The sequence below is a fragment of the Hyla sarda genome, chromosome 10, assembly GCF_029499605.1.
Source record: "Hyla sarda isolate aHylSar1 chromosome 10, aHylSar1.hap1, whole genome shotgun sequence".
Taxonomy (NCBI): Eukaryota; Metazoa; Chordata; class Amphibia; order Anura; family Hylidae; genus Hyla; species Hyla sarda.
The window spans coordinates 140,639,882-140,655,271 of NC_079198.1; the positions used below are offsets into that span (position 1 = coordinate 140,639,882).

The following is a 15,390-nucleotide window of genomic DNA, read 5'->3' on the forward strand; positions in this document are numbered from 1 at the left end:
AAGCTGCTTGCCTATTACAGATTCAGTCTTCCCAGCCTGGTGCAGGTCTACAATTGTGTTTCTGGTGTCCTTCTCCAGCTCTTTGGTCTTGGCCATAGTGGAGTTTGGAGTGTGACTGTTTGAGGTTGTGGACTGGTGTCTTTTATACTGATAACAAGTTCAAACCGATGACATTAATACAGGTAATGAGTGGAGGACAGAGGAGACTCTTATAGAAGAAGTTACAGGTCTGTGAGAGGCAGAAATCTTCTTGTTTGTAGGTGACCAAATACTTATGTCCCACCATAATTTTGCTAATAAATTCTTTAATAATCAGACAATGTGATTTTATGGATTTCCCCTCATTCTGTCTCTCATAGTTGAGGTTATAACCTATGATGGAAATTACAGCCTCATCTTTATAAGGGGGAGAACTTGCACAATTGGACTTCCCATACATTGTAGTGTAAGCTGTATAGTCCTATATATTGCAGTCTGGACTCTTGGGCAATGGTTCAGTAAGTAAAATAATACTCACCTAATAGGCTGTCCGGACATGCTGGGAGTTGTAGTTTTGCAACCTGATTGGGAAAGGCTGATCTAATGTGTATGGGGGTGTTCCGATTCTTTGTTCTCAAATGAGATAATTCATTGGCCTATCCCCGTTTACAACACATGCACGCTCTTCCAAGCCGAGCATACAATACATGAAAGAGTTTGGAAGGACAGTAAATAGAATGTAAATCTATAGACTTCCCATAGATCAGTGGTCTCCAACCTGCGGACCTCCAGATGTTGCAAAACTACAACTACCAGCATGCCCGGACAGCCAACGGCTGTCCGGGCATGCTGGGAGTTGTAGTTTTGCAACATCTGGAGGTCCGCAGGTTGGAGACCACTGCCATAGATTGTAGTGTAAGCTGTATAGTCCTATATATTGCACTGCAGACTCTTGGCCAATATTCCAGGAGGTTAATTATTACTCGCCTTTAGGCTGCGCTTAATATCCTGAATTAGTGCAAAGGTGACATTTCCACATTGCAAAACCTGTTTCATCTCATTCCGCTCGTAGGATTCTCCTTAACTACCTGACCGCTCCTCAGGACCCACCTTGTGATTTGGGATGAGGCTTCCAGGTATTAGACCCCTGTTGGAAGGACTTCTTTTCCACTGCAGGTAAAAAAACTAAACAAAAAAAATAAAAACCCCTCAACACGAAATTCCTCCTGCACAGTTACTGCTCCCCGGGTGAGAAATGTCACCTAAAAGCATGTTTGATGCGGCGCTGTGTTTGCCCGTACGCGCTGTTTGCAGATGGAGTGTGTGTGTTTCCGGGCTCGGGGGTGTAGGTGCCCAGGTGTGTCTGATCATTGAGGATGCTGCGGGCGCTGGGACTGCTGGGATGCACCCGGGTGGGCGCCCACTCGTGGACCCGTCATGATAAAGTGAGAAGGTATTGTCCCGGAAACCGCTATGATGTGTCGTGAGTGTGCTGACGGTGCAAGGCGTGATGCTGCGACTTCTCCAGCTGACGTCGTACTACAACTCTCAGCATGACTGCGGCTGCCGGAGAGCCTGATGAGAGTTGTAGGAGTGTAGGTTTGTTACAAAGTATCAGTGCAGGTTAAAGTGTCACCCTGGAGGATTGACCGAACTGGATACAATTGTAGCAAATGCTCAGGTTTTCAGCCTCTGGATGAGTGTTTCCCAACCAGTGTGCCTCCAGCTGTTGCAAAACTCCCAGCATGCCTGGAAAGCCTTTTTTTTTTCAATTACTTTTATCTTAAAGGGGTACTCCGCGGCTCAGCATTTGGAACCCCTCATGATGTCATGCCCCACCCCCTTAATGCAAAACTATGGGAGGGGGCGTGACGCCCCCCCTCCCATAGACTTGCATTGAGGGGTGGGGCTATGACATCACAAGCTCGGAACAGTTTTTTCCAAACGCTGAGCAGCGGAGTAGCCCTTTAAATTCCTTATCCTTTTTAATAGGTCTACTTGCTGTCAGTAAATGGAAGTCTTTTTCCTTACATCCAAAACAGTGTTTTCTAACCAGTGTGCCTCCAGCTGTTGCAAAACTACAACTCCCAGCATGCCCGGACAGCCTTTGGCATGCTGGGAGTTGTAGTTTTGCAACAGCAGGAGGCACACTGGTTGGGAAACACAGCTTTGGATGTAAGGAAGAAGACTTCCATTCATTGACTGCAAGCAAACATTTTAAAATGGATGAGGAATTTAAAGGGGAACTCCGGTGGAAACAAGTGGGAAAACAAATGTTTTCACATCAACTTGTGCCAGAAAGTTAAACAGATTTGTAAATTACTACTATTTAAGAATCTTAATCCTTCCAGTACTTATCAGCTGCTGTATACTAGAGAGAAAATGTTGTAGTTCTTTCCAGTCTGACCACAGTGCTCTCTGCTGACACCTTTGTCCATGTTAGGAACTGTCCAGAGTAAGAGCAAATCCCCATAGCAAACCTCTCCTGCTCAGCACAGTTCCTGACGTGGACAGAGGAGAGCACTGTGGTCAGACTGGAGAGAACTTCACAAATTTTTCTGTAGTATACAGCAGCTGATAAGTACTGGAAGGATTAAGATTTTTATATATCTGGCACCAGTTGATGTGAATTTATTTTTTCCCACTGGAGTACCCCTTTAAGGAAAAAGTAGGAAAAAAAAGGCTGTCTAGGCATGCTGGGAGTTGTAGTTTTACAGCAGCTGGAGACAAACACTTCCATTCATTGACAGCAAGCAGACCTATTAAAAAGATGAGGAATTTAAGGGAAAAAAATACTTTGTAACCTTTCTGCTTATTTTCCATATGTTGGTAAATTATCTCTGAACATTGATGCTGTGCAGCCTGATGTGCCCCCCTTTATACTATTCTACTGACCGGCAGCTGCACTCCCTTCCGGTTCTTCATGCTTTACACTCCAGCACTACTTGCCCTTTAAATGCACATTAGGTCCCACTGCACAACCCCCGATAAAGTCAACAGGAGTTACGCAAATTGGCCCTGGTTTACTAATGTAACCACGACATGTTTTGTCAGGTTGTGCGCCAGATTCACATTCCGCCAGAAATTCTGCGCCAGAATTGAAAAAAAACTACCAACTCTCCATTTTACATAGAAAACCCCAAAAAGGGGTGTGACTGCCAGGAAAGGCTGACTGGGGTAAGCTTCTTATATCCTTTCTGGAAGGTTCCTAGCTGTGTGGATCTGCACTTCTCTCTTCCTCTCAGTAGAGAGGCTGGACTGGTGTAAGCTCCTTCTATCCTTTCTGGAAGGTTTCGCGCTGTGTATCTGTACTTCTCTCTTCCTCTCAGTAGAGAGGCTGGACTGGTGTAAGCTCCTTCTATCCTTTCTGGAAGGTTTCGCGCTGTGTATCTGTACTTCTCTCTTCCTCTCAGTAGAGAGGCTGGACTGGTGTAAGCTCCTTCTATCCTTTCTGGAAGGTTTCTAGCTGTGTATCTGTACTTCTCTCTTCCTCTCAGTAGAGAGGCTGGACTGGTGTAAGCTCCTTCTATCCTTTCTGGAAGGTTTCTAGCTGTGTGGATCTGTACTTCTCTCTTCCTCTCAGTAGAGAGGCAGGTCTAGGGTAAGCTCCTTCTATCCCTTCTGGAAAGTTCCTTGCTGTGTGGATTTGTGCATTGCTGTCAGTCTTGCCTGGTACATGGTTTCTGTTGCATATTGGACTCTGCAAAATCTATATGGAACCATGTGACATGTGAGTGGGACACTGCATATCCAATGTGCGGTAGTGTAAGAAACTGTTCTGTCCATGTGGGCCAATATTCCTGCAAAATGATTTACCTTAAAGGACATCTGCAGCGTGATTAACACTTATCCCCTATCCACAGATTAGGGGATAAGTGTTTGATCGCGGGGGGTCCGACCGCTGGGACGTTCTGTGATCTCCTGTATGGGGCCGCGGCTGTCCCGTGTAGGGGGTGTGCCAGCCGCAGCATGACGTTGCAGCCGGCACGCCTCTTCCATACATCTCTATGGGAGAGGCGGGGAGGCAGCGTTCGTGCCTCCCCCATAGAACTGTATGGGGACGGGGAGGAGACGGGGCGTCACCGTCGACCTCTAGGTCGACGCTACATCACCATGAGCGCTAATGGCGGCGCCCCGTTAGGGAGATCGAGGGGGGTCCCAGCAGTCGGACCCCCCGCAATCAAACACTTATCCCCTATCCTGTGGATAGGAGATAGGTGTCATACTGCTGCATTTGTCCTTTAAGGAGTGTTTCCCAACCAGGGTACCTCCAGCTAATGCAAAACTACAACTCCCAGCATGCCCGGACAGCCGTTGGCTGTCCGGGCATGCTGAGAGTTGTGGTTTAGCAACAGCTGGAGGCACCCTGATTGTCAGACACGGAGGTCCAATGCACTAATAAAGCAGCTATTAGGCGAATGTGATACCTAAAGTAGTGTCTCCCAACCAGAGTGCCTCCAGCTGTTGCAAAACTACAACTCCCAACATGCTCAGAGTTGTAGTTTTGCAACAGCTGGAGGTACCTAAAGGTCCAATGCACTAGATGGGGCTCACTAATGAAGAGGCTATTAGGTGAACGTTATACCTAAAGCAGTGTTTCCCAAATCAAGGTGCCTCCTGCTGTTGCAAAACCACATCTCACAGCATGCTCAGACAGCCGTCGACTGTCCGGGAATGCTGGGAGTTGTAGTTTTGGAACAGCTGGAGTCACACTGCTTGGAATACACTGACCTAAAGGTCCAATGCACTAGACAGGGAACACTAATAAAGCGGCTTATAAGCGAACGAGGGACAAAATAGCAAAATCATCTAATGCCGTTTCTATTTTTAAACAAAAAATAAAAAATAAATACAGGAAGCCGTCTCCATCTGCTGCTCCGATAATGTAGCTACTAAGTTGCCATGGCAACACCGCAAGCGAAGGGATTGGCTGTGCCGTAACCTTGGCTCGCAGGTTGCAGTCAGCACCATTCATGTCTTTGCCCACGTGGTTAAGCCGAGCCGGTGACATCACGGTGACATCACGGTTACATACATATTCACCACGAGCCCGACGCATCATTCCTTCCCGGCCCGTCTAGATGGATGATGTCCTCATAAGGTAGGGTGCACGTCTTCATGGGGGTCCTTGTCTTATTGCAGGAAGGCGCTGTGCTAGTTGCATGTTAAGATTGGGTGAGGATGCTGGGAGTAGTAGTTCTGTCCTAGACAGAAAGCAATGGGTTATTAAAGGAGTAAAGAATAAGCTGATCATGGGGTGTCCTGCACTGTGGACCCCCATAGATCAGCTGCAATCTCCTGGGGAAGCAATCTCTGCGGCGCCACCACTGGGGAGAGGACGCATTGCACATAGAATTAAATGGGCAGCTCTCTGCTCCATCTGATCGGTAGAGGTTCCGAATTTAAGGGGTACTCCGGTAGAAACATTTTTTTTTAAATTTAACTGGTGCCAGAAAGTTAAACAGATTTGTAAATTACTTCTATTAAAAAATCTTAATCCTTCCAGTACTTATCAGCTGCTGTATGCTCCACAGGAAGTTGTGTAGATCTTTCCAGTCTGACCACAGTGCTCTCTGCTGACACCTCTGTCCATGCCAGGAACTGTCCAGAGGAGGAGCAAATCCCCATAGCAAACCTCTCCTGCTCTGGACAGTTCCTGAGATGGACAGAGGTGTCAGCAGAGAGCACTGTGGTCGGACTGGAAATCCACACAACTTCCTGTGGAGCATACAGCAGCTGATAAGTACTGGAAGGATTAAGATTTCCACGGGACCCTGCTGCAGCGAATCTCCACGCAGAATTGCAATGCGGTATTCGGCATGGAAATTCCAACGTGTGACCATGGCCTCAGGTTGGCTAAAGTTACTGTATAAGCAAGAATGGCGCGTTCACTGACAGCAAGCAGTCATCTTGAAAATTGTGATGAATGGAAACTTTAAGGAAGGGACACAGACCCCACCAACCATCCTTATTGTTTACATTTATTTTCTGGTGGAAATCATTGTGTAACCAGGAAAATTCTACTTTTTCCTATAATGGAGCCGACCTACCTGCTGTTTTCTATGCATCTATTTTAACTATTTATTTTCCAGCTAAAATTGCCGTTTGGATTTAAAGGGGTACTCAGGTGGAAAACTTTTTGTTCTTTTAAAATGAACTGGTGCCAGAAAGTGAAACAGATTTGTAAATTACTTCTATTAAAAAATCTTAATCCTTCCAGTACTTATTAGCTACTGAATACTACAGAGGAAATTCTTTTTTCTTTTTTTTTTGTACACAGAGCCCTCTGCAGACATCATGACCACCACAGTGCTCTCTGCTGACATCATGACCACCACAGTGCTCTCTGCTGACATCATGACCACCACAGTGCTCTCTGCTGACATCTTGACCACAGTGCTCTCTGCTGACATCTCTGTCCATTTTAGGAACTGTCCAGAGCAGCATATGTTTTCTATGAGGATTTTCTCCTACTCTGGACAGTTCTTAAAATGGACAGAGATGTCAGCAGAGAGCACTGTGCTCGTGATGTCAGCAGAGAGCTCTGTGTTCCAAAAAGAAAAAGAATTTCCATTGTAGTATTCAGCAGCTAATAAGTACTGGAAGGGTAAAGATTTTTTAATAGAAGTAATTTACAAATCTGTTTAACTTTCTGGCACCAGTTGATTTAAAAAAAAAAAAAAAAAAAACGTTTTCCACCGGAGTACCCCTTTAATGTGTGTGAACTGCCCATAGACTCCATATTACCCGCCGTGAACGATGTTTTTCTCTTCCTCCACAGGATCATGCGTCCTGATGATGCCAACATTGCGGGAAATGTGCACGGAGGAACCATCCTGAAGATGATCGAGGAGGCCGGCGCCATCATAAGCACCCGCCATTGTAACAGCCAGTCTGGGGTAAGAAGACCCTGTAATGTGGATACAAGTAACACAATAGACAACACAGTGATGTTCACTAGGACCAAATCCGCCAACTACTCCGGTGACTCGGGGCCCTCCGAGGAGGAAACGGAAAACATCCAGTATTAGGGCCTATGGTAGTATGGAAGGGGTACTCCGCTGCCCGAGTGTTCAGAACATTTTGTTTGCCCCCTAAATGCATTTTGCTTGCCCCCTCAATGCAAGTCTATGGGAGGGGGTGAGGCGGCTGCCACGCCCCCTCCCATAGACTTGCAATGAGGGGACGTGGCGAGAAGTCACGAGGGGGCGCGGTTGTGACATCACGACCCTGCCACCTGCACCCGGCATTCTAAATGAATGCCGGGTGCTGCACAGAGATCATGGGGGTCCCAGCAGCGGGACCCCGCGATCAGACATCTTATCCCCTATCCTTTGGATCGGACATAAGATGTCTAGAGACAGAGTTCCCCTTTAAAGGAAAACTTTTTTTTTTTTTTTTTTAAATGAACGTATATAAGTATATAAATGGCCCATACAAAAAATATGGAGAAAAACTGTTCCAGGTTAAACCCCCCCAAAGGACGAGGGGGCACTCCCTCCGTCTGGAGAAGAAAAGGTTTAGTCTAAAGGGGCGGCACGCCTTCTTTACCGTGAGGACTGTGAATTTATGGAACGGTCTACCTCAGGAACTGGTCACAGCAGGAACAATTAACAGCTTTAAAGCAGGATTAGATACATTCCTGGAACAAAATAACATTAATGCTTATGCAGAATTATAAAACTACATCCCTTTCCCTTATCCCCTTACACCCTTCACTTCAATCCCCTGGTTGGACTTGATGGACGTATGTCTTTTTTCAACCATACTAACTATGTAACTATGTAACTGGTGGCAGAAAGTTAAACATATTTGTAAATGACTTCTATAAAAAAATCTTTATCCTTCCAGTACTTATTAGCAGCTGCATGCTACAGAGGAAATTCTTTTATTTTTGAATTTCCTTTTTGTCTTGTCCACAGTGCTCTCTGCTGACACCTGATGTCCGTGTCAGGAACTGTCCAGAGCAGTATAGGTTTGCTATGAGGATTTTCTCCCGCTCTGGACAGTTCCTGATACGGGCATCAGGTGTCAGCAGAGAGCACTGTGGACAAGACAAAAAATAAATTCAAAAATAAAAGAATTTCCTCAGTAGCATACAGCTGCTAAAAAGTACTGGAAGGATAAAGATTTTTTTAATAGAAGTAATTTACAAATCTGTTTAAAGTTTCTGGCACCAGTTGATTTAAAAAAAAAAAAAAATGTTTTCCACTGGTGTATCCCTTTAAAGGAGATTTCCAGAAGTTTTTCATCAATGGCCTCTCCTCAGGATTGGCCAACAATATCTGATCAATGGGGTCTGACAGCCGGCACCCCCTCCCGCCGTTCAGCTGCTCGTCAGAGCTGCGATACCTGCAATACACAGTGATGGGAGCAGGAAGCAGACAGCGCCAAACACTGAGTGGTGGCCATGCTGGGTAACTGCAGCTCAATGCCCATTCACTGTGCCTGTCCCCACCACGTTAGTCTTGTAGCCATGTCTGAGTGTGAGACAATAGTTGTGTATAGACACTGTGGATTGTGATGGTTCCTTCAGGTAAAACTGCTCCAATTCCTTCAGTGCAGATGGTTGTGTTCAGGGTTGTGGAGTCGGAATCGAGAAATTTTGGGTACCTGGAGTCGGAGTCGGCAAACGAAAAAAAAAAAAGCAAGTTTAAAGGGGTTGTGCGCTGCCCTGCAGTTCGGAGCTCCTTTCAGAGCGTCCGGAAGTTCATTACTCCGAGCGCTGTGTGCGGGCTTCCGTGTTCGCGGCCGCTGGGCCCCTTCGTGATGTCACGCCCGCCCCCTCTACCAAAGTCTATGGGAAGGGGGCGTGACAGCGGTGTAATTTATAATAACAATGGAAAGTCCTTCCGGGTCTAAGGTCTGTACCGGTGAAACCAGAACCAGTCAGAACATTAAGTTAAAATAAACATAAAAATTGTAAAACATGTAAAATAATTGATTAAAATCAACATAATAAATTCATCAAAAATAAATATGAATATAAAATGTTACCCGATGGTGTTATTGGACTGGTATACATCCAAGGTTATCTGGCTGGTGCGCAGGCGCAATGGAGTCTGCGGTCTGAATGACAAGGAGGATACGTGATGGATGAGCAGATGTAAGTGGAGCGCAAGCGCACAGGAGTAATAAGATTACCGTAGCTGCGCATGCGTAGTAGAGAATTAGTAAATCACAGGAATTCTGAAAAGGAAAAACTGAGCAGATATATACAGAGAAAATGTGAGAATCCAAAATATTAGGAAATGATTTCTCTGTCTTCATTGAGACCATGAGGGGACAAGGGTCGCATTTTGTACATCCAAAACATTTCCAGTCTTTTGAGTTGTTTGAAGCGATTGTTTCCTGTAGCTGGTACTAAATCTATCGGAGTAATAGTAATAGATTGATCAGGATGTAGTAAGGTGACCTGTTTTGTGACACCACGTAAGGCGGCATTCACATCTCGTTTTTGCAATACGGTTCCCGTCTCCGATTTCAGTGGAAAAAAAAACATATAGAACCGTATTGCAAACCGTGTGTATAGACATTTCATAGAAAACCGTATGCCAACCGGAGCATCAGGTTGTGTACGTTTTGCATCATTTACGGTTTTATCTGTTTTTTTTCCCTGTACACAAAACCGTAGTCTACTACGGTTTTATGTCCAGGTGAAAAACCGAATACAACCCGTATCCGTTTATTTTTATTTTTAATGGTGGTCTATGGGATCCGTACTGAACCGTATGTGCGTACGGTTCCATCCGGACTGTACAATACGGTTTTGCAGTATGCACATGCGCAGTGCACGCCAAAAGTTCTTCCCACAAATTGAACAAGAAGAACTTTATTTAAGGACAAACATAAAGCCGTATCCGTTTAAAAAAACAAAACGTATTAAACTGTATTCAACCGAACATCCATTTTCAAACAGTATACGGTTTAAAACAGTCCAGAGGTATATACTAGGGATCGACCGATTATCGGTTTGGCCAATATTATCGGCCGATAACCACAATTTTGGACATTATCGGTATCGGCACCGCGATCGCCCTCCCCACCGACCCATCGCCGCTGCTGCCCCCCATTGCATCCTCCCATCCCCGGTGTTATAATTACCTGTTCCCGGGGGTCCGCAATAATTCTGGCTCCTGCGCTGTTGCTGTGCGCTGCGCCAACGCGACATCACCGTCAGTACGCGCAGTGACAGCGCAGGAGCCAGAATGATCGCGGACCCCCGGGAACAGGTAATTATAACACCGGGGATGGGGGGAGGCGATGGGGCAGCGGCGGTATGTGGGCAGAGGATGGGGGGGGGGGGGGGGAGGCGATGGGGCAGCGATGGTATGTGGGCAGAGGATGGGGGAGGCGATGGGGCAACTGTGGTGGACAGGCAGGGGGAGAGAAGCGGACAGCGGCGTCGGTCTCTGGCACCGCAAAAGCCGCTGTAGTTCATTGATTTAAAGCGCCCGCTTTAAATCATTGATCTGCAACAGCTTCTGCCCCGCCGGGGGGTTGAAATAGCCAATAACTTATACCGGAATATCGGTATAAGTTATCGCCTATCGGCCCGAAAGGTGACAGATTATCGGTATCGGCCTTAAAAAAAACGATATAGGTCGATCCCTAGTATATACGGTTGTATACATTTTGGTCCGGTTTTGAGACATAGGTTTTTTTTACAAAAATTTGGAAACTGTATTGAAAAAAAGGAGATGTGAATGCAGCCTATCAGAAATGTTCTTTTGATGTTTAACCTATTCTGGTTTAATCGCAAGTGGAGCGGTCGAATAGTCCGACCTATGTATTGGAATGGACAATGTAGACATTGGATCCTATAAATTACAAGGTTCGCTTGGCATGTAAGATGACATTTTATTTCAAATTTTCCTCGAGGACGGAGTATCGTGACGTCACGACTCCGCCCCCGTGTGGCGTCACGCCCCGCCCCCTCAATGCAAGTCTATGGGAGGGGGCGTGACGCAGTCACGCCCCCTCCCATAGACTTGCATTGAGGGGGCGGGGCGTGACATCACACGGGGGCGGAGTTGTGACGTCACGATACTCCGTCCCCGTGGTCGGGAGGTATAAGACTTAGAGCCTCCAGCGCTTCCTACAGTGCTATCAGGTGGGTGCTGCATGCAAGATTGTGGGGGGTCCCCAGTGGCGGGACCCCCGCAATCAGATTGGAGGAAAAGCATTTTTTTTCATTCTGGTCCAATTCTTTAATTTGTTTGATATAATTTATTTTCATTTGTTTAGTATAGATTTTTATACAATCCATCTGGGAACATTTTTTTATTGTACGCATTATACAAGACTTTCTCTGGGTAATGTTTTTCCCATAAAGCGATCACGTAATATCTGAGATTGTTCTTTGAATGTATCGTGGTTAGTACCATTTTTCCGTATTCTCTTATACTGACTGTACGGGATATTACTCCGATAGATTTAGTACCAGCTACAGGAAACAATCGCTTCGAACAACTCAAAAGACTGGAAATGTTTTGGATGTACAAAATGCGACCCTTGTCCCCTCATGGTCTCAATGAAGTCAGAGAAATCATTTCCTAATATTTTGGATTCTCACATTTTCTCTGTATATATCTGCTCAATTTTTCCTTTTCAGAATTCCTGCGATTTACTAATTCTCTACTACGCATGCGCAGCTACGGTAATCTTATTACTCCTGTGCCTAGTATATACCTCTGGACTGTTTTAAACCGTATACTGTTTGAAAACGGATGTTCGGTTGAATACGGTCCCATTTTGAAGGTGGATACTGCCTTTCTTTATTGCTATATAGCTGTATGTTTAGGATCCTTGTAGGGTGACTCTCCATCCCTGTCAGTTCCTTATATATAATTGGTCGTGTTCCAGGCTTGGGGTATCTCTACTTCTCCACATCTTTGTCTCTGACCTGTTCGGCTGCTCCTTGGTCCTCATGCCTCTTGATTAATAGTCCTGCAGACTCAGGGGCCCTCAGAACAGGTGGATTTGTACTGGCATCATGTGACTGGTCATGTGACACAGGGGGCCCACATTTACTAAAACTGTCTAATTTTTAGCCATTGTTATCTTAGACTGGACATTGGCTCAGGCTGCTCCGGAATATAGTGCCAGAATTCTGGTGCATTTTTGGCATCTTAGATGGAGGTCGTGACATACTCATCCTCCTCCCAGAGGGTTAAGATCTGGGGACTGCAAAAGCTGAGAAAGAAAGGAAAACTCAATGTTATGTTCCTGGATCCGATCCATGACTATACGACCCTTGTGGATGACGTGTTGTGCTGCTGGCAGTCTCCTTCTCAGGATTTCTGTACCTATGTAAGAGGGCCCTTACCCTAAATCGCCACTTGTTCTAATTCGGCAGCGGGATTCCTCGGGAAGGTTGTTGGTATCCAGACTATACGTGTCCTACACCAAGCAGAAGCCACGACTAGACGACTTACTACATGTGCTTTGGGTCCCGGACATGTTTCTCTATAGAGATCTGGATCCATCTGACCAGGCCATGTTTCTCTATAGAGATCTGGATCCATCTGACCAGGACATGTTTCTCTATAGAGATCTGGATCCATCTGACCATTCCATGTTTCTCTATAGAGATCTGGATCCATCTGACCAGGCCATGTTTCTCTATAGATCTGGACCCATCTGACCAGAACATGTTTCTCTATAGAGATCTGGATCCATCTGACCAGGCCATGTTTCTCTATAGAGATCTGGATCCATCTGACCAGGCCATGTTTCTCTATAGAGATCTGGATCCATCTGACCAGGACATGTTTCTCTATAGAGATCTGGATCCATCTGACCAGGCCATGTTTCTCTATAGAGATCTGGATCCATCTGACCAGGCCATGTTTCTCTATAGAGATCTGGATCCATCTGACCAGGACATGTTTCTCTATAGAGATCTGGATCCATCTGACCAGGCCATGTTTCTCTATAGAGATCTGGATCCATCTGACCAGGACATGTTTCTCTATAGAGATCTGGATCCATCTGACCAGGACATGTTTCTCTATAGAGATCTGGATCCATCTGACCAGGCCATGTTTCTCTATAGAGATCTGGATCCATCTGACCAGGACATGTTTCTCTATAGAGATCTGGATCCATCTGACCAGGCCATGTTTCTCCTTAGAGATCTGGATCCATCTGACCAGGACATGTTTCTCTATAGAGATCTGGATCCATCTGACCAGGTCATGTTTCTCTATAGAGATCTGGATCCATCTGACCAGGTCATGTTTCTCTATAGAGATCTGGATCCATCTGACCAGGTCATGTTTCTCTATAGAGATCTGGATCCATCTGACCAGGCCATGTTTCTCCTTAGAGATCTGGATCCATCTGACCAGGACATGTTTCTCTATAGAGATCTGGATCCATCTGACCAGGCCATGTTTCTCTATAGAGATCTGGATCCATCTGACCCGGTCATGTTTCTCTATAGAGATCTGGATCCATCTGACCAGGTCATGTTTCTCTATAGAGATCTGGATCCATCTGACCGGGACATGTTTCTCTATAGAGATCTGGATCCATCTGACCAGACCATGTTTCTCTATAGAGATCTGGATCCATCTGACCAGGTCATGTTTCTCTATAGAGATCTGGATCCATCTGACCAGGCCATGTTTCTCTATAGAGATCTGGATCCATCTGACCAGGTCATGTTTCTCTATAGAGATCTGGATCCATCTGACCAGGTCATGTTTCTCTATAGAGATCTGGATCCATCTGACCAGGTCATGTTTCTCTATAGAGATCTGGATCCATCTGACCAGGCCATGTTTCTCCTTAGAGATCTGGATCCATCTGACCAGGACATGTTTCTCTATAGAGATCTGGATCCATCTGACCAGGCCATGTTTCTCTATAGAGATCTGGATCCATCTGACCAGGCCATGTTTCTCTATAGAGATCTGGATCCATCTGACCCGGTCATGTTTCTCTATAGAGATCTGGATCCATCTGACCCGGTCATGTTTCTCTATAGAGATCTGGATCCATCTGACCGGGACATGTTTCTCTATAGAGATCTGGATCCATCTGACCAGGCCATGTTTCTCTATAGAGATCTGGATCCATCTGACCAGGCCATGTTTCTCTATAGAGATCTGGATCCATCTGACCAGGTCATGTTTCTCTATAGAGATCTGGATCCATCTGACCAGGCCATGTTTCTCTATAGAGATCTGGATCCATCTGACCAGGACATGTTTCTCTATAGAGATCTGGATCCATCTGACCAGGTCATGTTTCTCTATAGAGATCTTGATCCATCTGACCAGGTCATGTTTCTCTATAGAGATCTGGATCCATCTGACCAGGCCATGTTTCTCTATAGAGATCTGGATCCATCTGACCAGGCCATGTTTCTCTATAGAGATCTGGATCCATCTGACCAGGACATGTTTCTCTATAGAGATCTGGATCCATCTGACCAGGTCATGTTTCTCTATAGAGATCTTGATCCATCTGACCAGGTCATGTTTCTCTATAGAGATCTTGATCCATCTGACCAGGTCATGTTTCTCTATAGAGATCTGGATCCATCTGACCAGGTCATGTTTCTCTATAGAGATCTGGATCCATCTGACCAGGTCATGTTTCTTTCCTGTATACAGCGACAAATTTCACTCAAAAGTACTAAGTAAATTGAAGCGAATACAGTCTCTTTGCTTCTTCTACACTTGTCGCCCTCTTGCCCCTGGTTCTGGCCTTTCTGTTTCTATTAGACACAATGCGGGTGATTTATCAATATGTTTCTGATTGCAGACACTTCACTGCCTTTTTTGTTGTGTTTTTGGCTTCTGCGCTCCAAATTTATCAAAACAGCACAAGACGCTGATACATTTTGCCCAAATGAAAAATCACCCCAGACCTTGCTGTATGATGTCATTTTCTAAGGCATGGCAGATGGCAGAGGGGGTATGAATATGCGTTTTTCTTTTTTACATTTGCGCAATATTTTTGCACCTTTTTAAAAAAAGATGCAGTTAATAAATCTCGTCCGCTGCATAGTCAAGAATGAGCACTGCATGTCAGTCACTTTTGCCAAAGTTGCATATTTTGAAATTGTGCAACTTATCTTATAACTGTGCAAATTTTTGTGCAAAAAACTAACTACGCAAAGATTGTACGCCAAATTTCAGCCAGTAATATGTCAGGAAGACAATGATAAATCTTCCCCAATGGCCTTAGATCTGGTCATCTGCTGTTGTAGCCCATCCGTATGAGGAAGCGGCGAGCTGTGGCTTCAGTTTTCTGACTCTCCTCAGGATTCTCTTTTCCTGGATTCTCCGTAATGTCTCCGCACCGTTACCTGAGAAAACCCACAAGGCCGCAGTGAGATCCTGACCGGGCCTCCAGTCCCTTAGATCACTGGATTGTCCCATTTTATGGAATTCTCAC

The 15,390-nt window shown here is 45.5% G+C and overlaps 1 protein-coding gene across 5 annotated transcripts in view; it reads left to right on the forward strand.

Annotated features, from left to right (window-relative positions):
• Positions 1-15,390, forward strand: part of ACOT7 (acyl-CoA thioesterase 7) — a 207,042-nt gene that overhangs the window by 13,541 nt on the left and 178,111 nt on the right. For 3 of the 5 annotated variants that reach the window (XM_056541982.1, XM_056541981.1, XM_056541984.1), the window contains exon 2: positions 6,761-6,878. In XM_056541982.1, coding sequence (XP_056397957.1) covers positions 6,761-6,878 — 118 coding nt within the window. Of the gene's footprint in view, positions 1-1,107; positions 1,156-4,944; positions 5,081-6,760; positions 6,879-15,390 lie in introns of those variants that run through there. The other 2 variants (XM_056541985.1, XM_056541983.1) reach the window with 2 other exon arrangements.